This window comes from Rhinolophus sinicus, chromosome 1 (assembly GCF_057876585.1).
Source record: "Rhinolophus sinicus isolate RSI-liver-muscle chromosome 1, RSI-T2T, whole genome shotgun sequence".
Lineage (NCBI taxonomy): Eukaryota > Metazoa > Chordata > Mammalia > Chiroptera > Rhinolophidae > Rhinolophus > Rhinolophus sinicus.
Genome location: NC_142501.1, coordinates 174,200,648 through 174,214,434, shown reverse-complemented (window position 1 = coordinate 174,214,434; position 13,787 = coordinate 174,200,648). Strand labels below are relative to the sequence as shown.

Below are 13,787 nucleotides of genomic sequence, written 5' to 3'. Positions count from 1 at the left end.
TTTAAAATTTAAAATTAATACTGTTTAATAATAAGAGTTTCACAAGCTATAGTACATAAAAACTAAAAAAAATCATTTTCATGTACAAAAATCATGAACGTTAAAAGTAAATGACAAAGTGGAAAAATATTTGCAACAAGTTTTATACACAGTGAGTTAATAAACATAATATAAAAAGGAACTATTAAACCTGATAAGAAAATGACTAGTTCCTGATAGAAAAACAGCCAAAAGATAAGAGCAGGTAATTCATGAAGGAGCAGTAAAAATGGTCCATAAAGATCAAAAACATATTCAACCAGGAAATATAATTAAAACAATAAGTTCCAGTTGATTGTTTCAGACCGAACAGCAGATGCCCTCCTCAAAACACCATTAATATGACAGAAAAAAGACCCCCAAAACATAAACTGAAAGAGAATGGTTAGAGACAATAGTAAATGAAAGATGTCAACTAATTTTACAAAATGGAAACACATGAACAGGTGATAATTGAATTAGCCGAACTGAGAAAGCATATGCCTTAGTCTGTGGGGAAAGCCAAGGCCAATTCCTGTCCCAGTTCCCTGAAGGCATGCAGCTGCTAGAGGCACCAGGTATCTCTGTCGGCGCGGGTGAGAGAAGGGTTGATAGAGGAGAGACTGCAACCTTATATTGTTATTGGTGTGCATGCAAATTTGGACATCTCTACATTTCGGAGACTCCTTTATTACCTTTTCCCATTCTAAATTGAGCTCCTGCCCCTTGTACAGTAGTAAATAGTAATGATTTCTTCACTTCCTCTCATGGAAGTTTCCAAAATATTTTCTTCTGTACCACTGTTTCGGGACAATTCTTGTATCTGTTTTAAAGACGGAATCCCTGTATGCACTATGCACTGGATAAGACTGCAATATTGACACCCTTGGCACCACGTGAATGCATATGTCAGAGGGCCTCTTTAAGTGGAAGTTTCTGAGTAATGATTCTGATAATCAATTCAATTTAGGAAAATATAGTAACACTTTTCTGGGATATTTTGTGGAAAATAAAAAAATACTTTCCTGAATTTATTCAATATGTATATTTTGAGCACTCTCTGTGTGTACAAAACAAGGCAAAGCGAACAAAATTTAGACTCAACTCTTGCTAAAAACCGGCTATGGCTTCTGGATGCTCTTAGGCTGAAGACCAAGTTCCTTAGTTGGCCTCCAAGACTCTGAATAGGTTGGTTCCTACTCACCTCTATAACTCATCTCCTACCCTAATTACCTTTGCTTCAGGGCTCCAGTCCCTGGGACCTGTATTTAGTTCATTCAGCCACACTGGCATTTCAGTTCTCAGGTGGGCTTTGCTTTCTCTCACTGAAGGATGATTGCTGGTCTCTCTGTCTCAAATAGCCTATACGCCCTCTGACTCTGGAGTGTGAACTCCATGATTTTGCACACTAGGTTATGTCCATTGCTTAACACAGTGTGTGGAACATGGATGCCACTCAGTATAAATGGAAAGAAAAAAATACCTTCAAGGAGTTTAACTTGTCTCATTAGTTCCTTCAAAGAATGGTTTAATTCTGCTAAATTTTGATCTAGTAAAAAAAACCCAAACGAACAGTATTCTCTGTGTAGACTTTCACCTTAAAGAAATTTAATTTTGTTTGTGTGGAGTGGAAGATGGCAAATTTGGGATTATAATACACTAGGGACGGCGGTAAGAGGACGATATTACATCTTCTTGGTGTAATTTGTATATATTCCACTTGAAATAAATGTTACTCAGTAAAGAATTGCTGTTTATTTGGCTTGGCAATTCCAGAATATTGATGGAACTATCTGTATCTGGTTCAGATACTAACAGGTACTCTGTTAACTGAAAAATTCAAGACTTTAAAAGACCATAAAAAGATGCAATAGAGAAGAACTGAACTCACACAAAAGGTAAGAACCAGTAGCAGTTTACTAGGCAGTCAATTTAAGCATAACTGTACATACAGCATATTGGAAAAGATACACAGCGAAATTCCTGTTAGTAACTTCCCTTCTCTCATGGATCTGTCTCTGTTGACAACATTTAGATTATCTTCTTCCTTATGAACCCAAGGGCTATAATCCACTCACTTTATTCCCCATACTTACTCATGCCTTACCAAGTTTAGTAAGAATAATCAATTAAAAAACAAAAATAAAAACAATCTTTGTTGCTAATAGTAGAGCATTCTTAGTCTGTTTGAAAGTGTGCAGACTTCAGTCTCATTACAGAAATTTCCCTACTCTCCCCACCATTGTATCTACTGGCCCGGTTCCATGTACTGCTGGAACTTCTAATGTGAATTCTGTGAAAAGCCTGGCACTTCTGCCAGCTATGGGAAGTGGCCGGTCTTTGCATTCACCCACCTCTTTCTGCAAAATACTGCCTGCATTATTCTTTTTTATCCTGTGGTCTGTCTTTCACTCAGCAGTCTCTACATCCTGATGTAGCAGTGGGAGAGTTGATCTCTTCTGATTTTTGGAAAACAGGTGCAATGTACAGATTGAATGCTTACTGTGTGTCACTAGCAAACACCCCCCTTGGCTATCCTTGCCTGGTATTTAACTATAGCAGTTGTTTCTAGCTCACTTATATGTACTCTATGAGAAGAAATAACTTTTCCCTCTCATATAGCCCTAGGTATGCAAGGGAAGACAAACTATTAACTAAAGCAATTCATTTTTATTACCAATATGTAATCATCAAAGAAGGAATTGGGATTCAAAAAGGGAAAGAATTTATTGACAAATTTTTATTGCTAAAATAATTTATCAAAGAATTGTGAAAAAATTAAAAATCTTTGGAAAAGAAAATTACATCCACCAAGATAGTAAAAAGGTATGTCTGTGGGTAAGGAAGGAGTTTCTATTTGGGGCTGGCTATGTAAGTGGCCTCAGTGATACTGAGGATTTTACTTCTGAAAAAAGAACTAGAAAGTAATATTGCAGCTCACAAGAAAGGCTACTGTAAGAAAAACATCGTGTACTAGTAGGTGACTCCATTTCCTGCCCAGCTCTATCCATCCTGGTAACTATTCCAACATCTTAATCTGTTTCCCAATTTGGATCAGTCTATTCTTCTTTGTCAGCTACCATGACCTGGAGATCATCTTATTTCATATGCTTGGCCTGTCATTTCAGCAGCAGCTTTTCTTCCTGGTGTGGGCCATCTTTGCTGGGTCCTTTGGCTCAGTGCCTCTGACCTTGGGTGGCTGGTTCTCTGAGTCTCTCTGGCTTCCTTCCCACACCAAGTGGTGATTGTAAACTATAGGACACTGTTTTAATTTTAATTTTATTTTAAAAAAGTATTACAATGAAATGTTAATATCATAGCCTTAAGAAAAGAGATCTGGGAATTTCTCAGTTCACTAAATTGGTATATTAAGTTTCAGCTATCCTGACATATAGCAAAGAGGAGATTGTGAATTATTTTCCATTTCATTTAAAAATATTTTGAAAACTGATATAAATATTGAACCAAGATTTTTCTCATAATCCTCTTTCCTTGCTCCAAGAAACTTAGGAATGGATTTTAGTTGAAATTTTCTATTTTAGGCATAAGATCTTACTTCAGAACTTCTGTGGTGCCAATCCTATCTCATCTCTTGGCATGTAATCATCATTCTCTTCACTCAGGAGATCTTTTATAGAAATTTTATGCTGTTCCTGGAGATCCATGCTAATATCTCTTCACATTTTGGAGAAGCTTATGTATTCTAACTAGAAAGACAAAATCATTTTTTCTTTCTTAAATGATTGCTGCATTGTCAGTGGCTCCATAGGCACTATATTTAAACTTCCACCCAGGACTGAAATAGAATCAAAGTTCCAACCTGTCATAGAATGCTCCAGAAATGGAAGACCAGGCTATGGCTTGGCCATGTGCGCAAGATAAGAAACATGGTGTGTGTGTGTGTGTGTGTGTGTGTGTGTGTGTGTGTGTGTGTGTAAGGGGAAAATATGAGATTGGTAAGCCAGGAACACATCTTATCACAGGTTTGTTGGCTAGACAGGGAGTAGACAAGTCAAAATCAGAGAGGCAAGAGCCAAATTGGCCTGAGGGTCACCAAATGTGCTTAAAGAGAAATGTGTCACCAAATCTTTGCTTTAAATAAATGTCTAGGAGCTTCTCTTGCCAGCCCAACTGTAATAGATCAGGCAATCAGGGGCGGCTTGTGTTTTGTTTAATTAGGCCAGTGTCTCCTTTAACCAACTGCTTTTGATCTATCTTGGGAAGCATGCTTTCCCCTGCAAAGGCTGGTGATTTCTTTGGCAGCCAGAGCCCAGGAGACTCCCTGAATCATTGCTGTCTGGTTAGTTCTCTGGGGCCAAGAGTGGATTCTGTACAATGGGCTCTAGGGAAAGCTTTTCATTGAGAGGGTTGACTGGTGTCCAGGCTTAATGGTGTGTTAATGGTGGAATGTCTACATGGCACTAGGACCCTGGCTTTGGTCCTCTGGATTATATCCTTGCCGTTGTTGTGGCATCAGAATTCCCATACTAAAACCAGACATCCAGGAGGGTATGTACTTCATCTTCTTTGTACCATTCACTTGTAAGGCAGGGTGGGGAAGAGAACATCCTTCTAATAAATTATAGGACTGTATTTGGTAGGGAGAAGGAAGAACCCATGGAAAATGGGGTGATTAAAAAATAACAAAGTTACACAGTGCTTTCACAAACATTTTCACTTGATTCTCACAACAACCCTGTGAGGTAGGTATAGTATATAATGTTTTCATTTTTATTTTGCAAAGAAAGACACCGAAGACTAGAGAGCTTAAGTGATGTGCCCAGTCATGATAAGTGCTAGGACCCAAACTTGAACCATGTCCTCCAACTTCACAGCTTGATTCCACCATCAGCAACCACAGCCTGCAGGCTACCAGTTTGATGCCATAATAGCGAAGGCGCTTAGTAAGTGAGCATCTAGATTGTTTAAAAGTCAGGTGGTTTAGAAATAATACATCAGTAACCAGAATCCATAGGATCACCACTTGCAGGGGTTCCTCTGTCACCTGCTGCGTGTTGGCTTGAATCTTGTGGGTTGCTTTGGCATATTAGAAGGTCATCTGTGAGTCAGCCTGGAGAACTAGGAGCTCCCTGGATGGTCAAAGACCAGAGGCGAGAGAATTCTGCTCTAGCACTCACCACGCTGTTTGATTGTCTTACTTCCCCATTGGAATGTAAACTTCTTGGGGGCAAGCACTGTGATTTACTCGTCATTATATCCTTAGAATTGAATACAGTGTTGGGCATATAATAGGTCCTCAATCAAAATTGGTTGAATTCATGAGGGATTGGGATGTTTCATGGGATGCTTCCGTATTTTACTTGTAGGAAATGAATTTGCATGGAAGAGGTACTATAGATGAATGTGGAACTAACTGGGTATAAGGAAAACTCAGTTATTTTGGTATACACAGGCACTGCTATTCCTGGTTGTAATCTCATGATCCAAGTGATCTTTGCAATAACAAATTTACTCAATGTGGACTCAGACTGGTGACTCTCCATTAGTCAGGGATCCATGCAGAATGTAGGTATCTGATGGTCACTGAGGGAAAGGCAATGTCCATTGGTGTGGAGAAAAGTGGATCATTTTGGTCAATATAAAGATAACATTGTTTTAGTAATATGGAGAGACCTTTGTGTTAAAATTCCTCAAAGATGATTAATCACAACCACCAATGGATCAATAAGTGTTAGAAGAGGCCTCTGTCTTTTTCTGATTCAGTTCTGCCAAGACACATTCTCCTTGGTCCTCCACATTTTCTTGGACAGTTGGCCATCAGAAGTCCCAAGACCTACAGTTGAGACTGTGCTAAATCTTGAACAGGTAGAAGCTGGAGAACAAAACTGTTGTGGTGTAGGCTTGGACCTCAGTGAGTGCTTCTGACCAGGACACATGGGCAAGACATCCACTGTGTACACACATCTCTCCAGGGCTAAGGGGCTGGCACCAGTGACACCCATTGGGTGGCTGAAAGCAGCAGTCCTTTCATCTCTCTTCTATGAGTGGATTACAGACAAGATTTTGGGTGTCGTGACCTGGTGAGTTCAACTTCTTTGAACTGAATAAGAATTTTTAACTTAGAATATAGATACCAGCTCACCAGTTTTGGGTACTCAGGATCTAGTGGGTCCTGAAATCAACAGGCAGGAAAGAGATCAGCAGCTTTGGTGCTGCTGGAGGTTATGGGTCATCCAGAGGTCTTCCCAGTTGTGATGACTGCTGTAGGCCATGACTGGATGCCTGGCTTCTCCAGGTATTGGTGCCAAGTTTCAAACATGGCCTCAATGGCCAAGCATTCCTTCTTTCAGATGTAGTTTCATTCTGCAGGGATGAAGCCTGTGGTAAAATAAAGCATAAGGTTACATCAAGGTTTGCCTTTCCATGGTCCTATCATTACTTATAAGGCATTGACTCACTTTAAGGTCCTTTGTAAACAAAGTGGAGCATCATGACAGCTGTTGCAAACCTACCATGTCAGGCTTCATAGCTTTTCTGGATCCCAGGCAACCAGGAGAAAGCAGAGCATATTGGCTGCTGGTTCACTAGAACCTGTCTCAGGAAGGCCGTGGAGTTCAGCCAGGTCTGGATTAGGATACCTTGGTAGTTTACACTAGCTAAGGTCTTGGATATCTTCACCAGAAAATAAAATCACCATTGCCCTCACACGGAGAGTCAGTGGAGAATTCTATCAAAGTTGGTTTTGACATACAGTAACTCACAGTATCCTGGGGCCTGTTTCCTTAGATCTCGAATCTTAAATCTCGACTTTTAGTTATTATGCGTAAGCTTTAAAACACGAATAATTAATGATAAATATATAAATCACACCAAAGTTGTAATCATGAATCAAATTTGATATTGTTAAATGCATTTTAACTTATTCATTTAAATATATGCTCTTAACTAAGAACATCCCTCTTTCTCGAAACCTAAGGGTTGGTCCTCATAATTCAGCCATTAAAAATAGAATCTAAAAATTTAAATTAATAGCAAGAGCCTTAACCCAGGCACAAATTGTGAAACTTCATTTTGGCCAGCTTCAGAAGGGATCAGTGTGATTCCTTGCTTCTACGTCCTTTTTGGGAGAATTTGTACCCAGGTTTTATGCTTATCAAAATATTTGCTAATGTTACAGAATTTAGAGAGGACTAAGTATTTCTAATAGTGTTAGGATATTGATAGCACTTACCAGTTAATTGAATTAAATAACTGTATGCCAGGATTGCAAATGGTTTGACTGTGCTGATCACAGAAATCAGGTCCAAAGACTTTACAAGGCATCAGCATTTCCAAGTGAGCTTTGTGAACACTAATTCCAAGAAATGGGTTCTGTCATTAAGCAAAGTTGGGAAACACTATATAATATCTACTTCTCTTGAAGACTTAAATTATAAAGTTTTAGAGTCTCTCGGAAATCTTGTAGTAAGTAATCTTATTCAACTATGTTTAAGCAGGAATAGCCCCAACATTTTAACATGGAGTTAAGTTTTTGAGTAATATTGATTAGCATCTTACAGAACTGGTGCTACGTAGAACAAATTTTAGGGAATTCTAGACTAGCAAGTAATGTGAAAAAAAATACTCATTTTTAAAATACACGTTTCTCCTATGAAAAATAAACAAATCAACCAATTACTTATTATTTATTACTACAGTTGTCTTCAGAATTCAGTTGTCTCAGAATTTAGAAAATAGGAAATACACTTGTATAAAAAATGCATTCTTCCCTTAATGTGCTAAAAATCTGGTTACGGAGATAACTCTGTCATACAAAAGCATATCAAACACCTGAACATTCCATATAACCAAGCATTAAGTTAAATAATGCAGACTAATAGATTTGATAGTTCAAGGAAGGAAAATCAAGCATTGGAGAAATGAGGGAAGAAATCATGGAGGAGGTGGGACTGGCTTTGTGGGGAATGGCTAGAATTTTGACAGGCTGAGGGCAATTTTAGCTAAGGACAAGAATCCACAAACTTTTGGGGCCTATGGCTTCTAGAAGCAGGAAGCAGTGTGGAAAATAATACTCAGTTCCACTGTAATCATTTAATTCTAATGCTATATCTTGAGGCCTTCCCACCCAAGGACAGGCTGCTACAGCAGTAGAGTTTTCTTTTCTTTGTTCTATATTCTTTAGAATTCTTACCTGGTATATTGGCATGAGTTGCTTAATTGTTTATTGTCTGTGATAGTCTCATTTATGGCAGGGAGAATAATGTTTTATTTATGTTTATAAAATAAATAAATAGATATCTTTGGAAACAGATATCTTTGCATTCCTAGCATCTGGTCCAATGGTAGGCCCTTCATAAATATTCATTGACTATGTGAGGGAATCAATACAAAAAAATTGTATGGCAGAAAATTGTCTACACCAAACTGGGTTTTGCACCACAGAATAACAAACAGAATTAAATTGTAGGCTCCTGAAAACCATACAGAGAAGTAGGAAAGAGGAAATCAGTAAAGATTTTTATAACAGCAGTGGATGGAAAGCATTATTTATGAAAAATCAAACTGGCAGTGATGTATAGGCTGGATTGAAGAAAAAATGTACCAGGGGATCAACTGAAATTATCATTTAAACAATCTAGTTACAAGGAGATAAGGGTGTAGAACCAAGGCACTAAGTGTATAAGGGAAAAAGGCACAAATGCCAAGTGGATGGGTCTCTAAGGCTGGCTGATATGAAGGATCCAGAAGCATGAGTGAAAGGTTATTTTTTTTAAGTTTAATAATAGTTAAAATTTACTGAATGATTATTATAGGTTATACCAGGCACGTTGGTTTGGTCTCTAATTCAGTCTCATTTATTCCCCACAGTAATTCTATGAGATGGGAACTATTATCAGTTTTATTTTACTGATAAAGAAATAGGTTAGAGAGGTTAGTAAGTAGCGAGTCAGGATTGGAAAGAGGTGCATCCCACCTTAGAGGTTTTGTGCTTAGACCCAGTCTCCTCTGGAGGTGGAATGGGTGTTTGTTTGTTTTTGACAGACAGAAACATTAGAAGAAAAGAGATGGGTATTGCATATGTGAATTTTGAGATGGTCATGAACTATATCGTTGGAAAATACTAACGTTATATCCAACAGTCTGGATCTTGATTTAAAAATGATCAACTTTTCGAATGGCCTATTAATGTGTTATTTAACTTATACATTGGAGGGGGACCTCCCTCTATGAGAACAGGGCCCCTTGGGAAGTCAGGAAATGCCTAGTGAGGGCACACCCAAGGCGGAGGGTTGGAGTTGTTTCCCAAGGCAAGCTGCTGCCTGCTAAGAATACCATGGCATCCAAGGGTGCTGTGGGAGGTGAGACTGACCTTTGGGCTTGTAAAGCCTGTAGTTAGAGTGAATCATTTGACCCGCAGGATTCTGAGGGCCACACAAAGGCTGTGTCATCCTTCCCTTCATTTTTCTCTTTGACCAGCTCACTGAGGCTCTAGGAGCTGTTCATCCTGGAAAATCACACACAACCCCTGGAAACTGGACTCGATGTGATGGGTGCTTTATGTTGTTTTTGGTTTTAATCTTTAGGAAAGTCCTCTGTCTACTTTTCTCCACCGTTGCGTTTACACTTTGTGGTGGCATAAATGCTTATCACAGAGTATGAAAAAAAAATGTAACCACATAAAAGCAAATGGTGAATTTGTGTGGTATATTTGAAAAGGGGCTAATCTGGCAAGCAGAAGAAAACTTGGACCAGGACATCCAGAATTGTAATTCATGTTTGATTTTTCTTTATCATTTCTGTTTCTTTCTCTCTCTCTCTCTCTCTCTCTCTCTCTCTCTCTCTCTCTCTCTCTCTCTCTCTCATTCTCTCTCAAGACAGGCCTTCTCAATAATTTTTTGTAGAAGTGAGAGTGAAATCATATGATTTTATTTTGATATTACCTATAAATCTGACCAGTGCATGATTGCCTCAAACTCTACCTTGTTCAAATATTTAATTATTTTATTTGCTTAAGAAAATGGAAGAAAACTGAAACAGAGAGAAAAAAAAAAAAAGCTACGGATGCATTTAGAAGATCACTGGAGTAAGGGCTGCATATTCTGCTGCACATAAACAGGACACATGATTCTACCTTGCATTCCAGACTGCTGGCTGACTGAAACTCTTTGTTCAAGCAAGACCGTGGGAGCCATGCTTGGCGTACTCTACTAAGAAACCCTGACACACTCACCTAAATGTGCTATGACTTTTTGCAAAAATCTTTTTAGGAAAAAAGTTTCGTTTTTATATTGAATACCAATTACAAAAGCAACACATGATAATTATTATAATGATGGTGTACCAGTAGTCTAGAGACATAAAAGTAATGCAAGCATAGTAATGTAGAAATTAGAAAGTCTCAGGTAATCACAAAATAAAATAAAAATCATAATATTGGTGGATACTTACTCCCATTGAATTGATGTGTATTAGGAAATCAGTATCAGCACATTAGAGTATAGCTTCCTAGGCAATGGAAACAATCTTGCACCTACTATTTATATATCATTCTTGATAACAGAAACTTGTACTGAAATTCTAAATGTGCCCCTTATGTAATGTAATGTTTCTAAATCTTGCTAATAAGAAAAGTCTTTTCGATATATAGTTCCCCCGCCCCCCATCTGTCGCTCTTTTTCCAAGTTCATCTCTTTTCATTCACTGTTAATTTACTTACCTCCAAACCACCAATATTTAAAGGCCATTCCACTGCAGGACTGCAATGATGTCAGACTTGACATTACACTTTCTATCTCTAGAAAATCTGCAGATATTCAAGACCCAGTGGTACAGTAAAATTTGTTGGAAGGGATTTTTCAATTGGAAATACTTTTAAGGAACACAGAGAGTCAGAATTTGGGCACATTAATTGCAAAGATGGAATTAGCATAGATCAGAAAATATTTCCCTTGTTCCTTCATTTTTTTTGACATTTGCATTTTAATTGTTTTTTATTTATCATATAGAGTCCATCTTGTTGCAGAGATTTTAACCATGAGTTTTGATCCTGAAATACTAAACATGTATAAAATATTGCAAGTAGAAATGGAAAATCTCACATACTTTATGATAGCAAGTACAGAAGGTACATTATAAATACTGCAGTGAAGATGTTAAAGCAATGCACAATTAGAAGACTTGATATAAATGCTATAAAGTAGTTAAGTGAAAACCACGCTAAATTTATTTGCTTGAGACTTTGGTAATTTGTGTTTTTAAATGTTTCCTTTTTAATTCTTGTGAGGTAACAGTGATACCTCATGAAATCTGCTCCTTTTTATGTACAATACACATCACACACACACACACACACACACACACTCACACACACTCACTCTCACACATAGAGTCAAAGTCAATGGCAGTGGGTGGTTTATGTCAGGGCTGGTTTTGACGCCCCTCTCCCAGAATAAGATAAATGTAAGTGATGAAGAGCTCCTGGGGTTGACTGAACTCATTTTGTATTCAGCACTCTGCCTGGCCTCTTTCTCATCTCTTTCTCCCTCTCTTTGTATGTTCAAGCCTACTGGAGTTTCTTTTTTCTTTTGTAGAACTTGGTTCTTTTGATGTGTTTCAGGGCACGCCCTGTGGCAAAGAGAACTTCCCAGGAATCGGAAACACAAGCACGCAGGTCTGAAACAGCTACTGTGCAGCAGCCAGAAAGATTCAGGCCCACAAGCCGGATTTTCTCTCTCCAGAAAGACATCAAAACACTTAAGAAGGGGACAGATACGCAATATATTTTAAATATATGATTTTAGAGAAATATATACAATAAAATTTAATTATGAAGTAGGCATTTGATGAGATTTTGAACCTGGATTGAAGCCCATGACGGTAATTTAACCTAAGATGTGTCTGTATGCATTTATATATTTGTTAGTTTAACCAAATTTCCCCTATAATTATAAATTAATTTGTTTCTGCTTCACTGCTGTTATGGCATCAACATATCTAAGATATTCAATGATACATGGTCCTTAGCTATCCATTAAAAATGATGTGAGGAAGTACAGTGCTTTAACTGTTTACTTATTTATAAAGTTGAAAGAAATGCTGTTGTAAGTATTGTAAAACTATTGTTAGAAGTCACTATATTATTAATGGAAAGTCTAGATAGAAAGAGGAGTTAATTATTTTATATTACATTTCAGTATTTCTATTTTCATAAATTAGAAATATTTAATAAAAGTGTTATGTTTTATTTAAAATATCTCTGTTTACTCACATATTGTACTTTATGTGGCAAATCTTTCAGGACTATGTCACTGAATTAGAACTTGGAACTGAAAATAAAAGAACAAAAAATAAGGAAAAAGTGCAGTTTAAGTTTACATATACACAAACTTATCACCTATAGATATTCGAATAATAAATTCAATTTTTATCCAAGTCTCTAAGAGAAACCTTTTATTTTTTAAAACCAAAACAGTTGGAAAAGCAAAATTAACTAGAAATTTGGTAATTATCTAGTTTGTTTGATTGATTTAGAAAACCATTCTATATTAATTAGGTGTATTGTTTGCTTTTATATAAAAGTTTGTATAACTCATATTTGTATATAGTTAGGCTTACTGAAAAATAGAATGTTACTAGCTGAATAATAAACCTAGAAAAAAATAGAAATGTGACCAGCAAACAATTGATTATTTTCAATAAAATTAGATAGAGTTTACTAAATGTATCAAGCATCATTTATATAATTGTGCTAATGACATTATCTATTAACTCTTGGGAAAATAATTAGTGGTATTACTGAATTCATTCAGCAACCCCCCAGATATTTTATGCTTAGATAACCAGTCAACCAGTGAATTACCACAATCCATTTAACTTTGGTCTTTATAACCACAGCTTAAAAGAAGTGGAGAAAATGATTTTTGAGATGATTCAATTATTCAAAATATTGGTCAAATACATATTTTAACAATAATATGGGAGGATAATTTCCACAAATTAGGAATAACTATAAAATAACTTATATAACTACATCTTTTGAGTTTCTTCCAGATGTATCCATGTTACTATTTATGAATATTTGCATAAATATCTACAAATAACACAAAAAATTTATTTACTAATGGAAATGGCTGGGAATTCACAATACTCATTTAAATGTTATCTGGAAAGTTCAACAGGGTTGTTTTACTTAAACAAAACCCAAATTTTTTATACCATACAAATACACATTGAAGAGTACAAAAGCAGTATTTTATTTTTATCTTTCTGATGCAACATAAACTAATACTGTTTTTGTTTTTTTTTCCCTTAATGTTGTATAGTATGTCTAACTGGATGCTTCCAAATTATTTGATCCTAAGTTTAATGAGATTTGCAAGTGCATATCGGGCATTGTCACACTTTCCAGCTATATGGCAGTGGCTGCATGCAAAGGGTCATATTAGGTTCTTATCCTCTTTGTAAATGTCAGTGAAAGCCGTAGGTTCAGAAGGAGCAATGCACAGGGCCTCCCAGTTTACACAGGATCATTGCTGTTACACTACATCACAGCAATGGTCATATCATATATCTTAACAATGCTAGAAATCTTGCCTTGCTATGGTTACAGGAGTTTTCTACTTCTTCCTTCTTTTCTACAGAGGTGTTTTCTTTAGCCTATAAAATAACACCGGAATTTGGCATGCCAGGTATCAGACTAACACACGCTCTTCATATTCACCCAAACATCAGTGCTTTTATTTTTTTAAAAAAGGCAAAACTTAAGAAAAATTTAGCTTTTTGAAATGGTTTGACAAAATTTCTAGAGC

General features: G+C 36.8%; 1 protein-coding gene across 2 annotated transcripts in view; it reads right to left on the bottom strand.

Annotated features, from left to right (window-relative positions):
• The window catches only part of GRID2 (glutamate ionotropic receptor delta type subunit 2), a 1,331,224-nt gene continuing 1,317,437 nt past the window's right edge, over positions 1-13,787 (bottom strand). The window contains exons 16-17 of one of the 2 annotated variants that reach the window (XM_074323476.2): positions 12,248-12,305; positions 6,218-6,357 (exon numbers count right to left, since the gene is read on the bottom strand). In XM_074323476.2, coding sequence (XP_074179577.2) covers positions 12,285-12,305 — 21 coding nt within the window. In that variant the 3' untranslated portion in view covers positions 6,218-6,357; positions 12,248-12,284. Of the gene's footprint in view, positions 6,358-12,247; positions 12,306-13,787 lie in introns of both variants that reach the window. The other variant, XM_019741137.3, reaches the window with a different exon arrangement.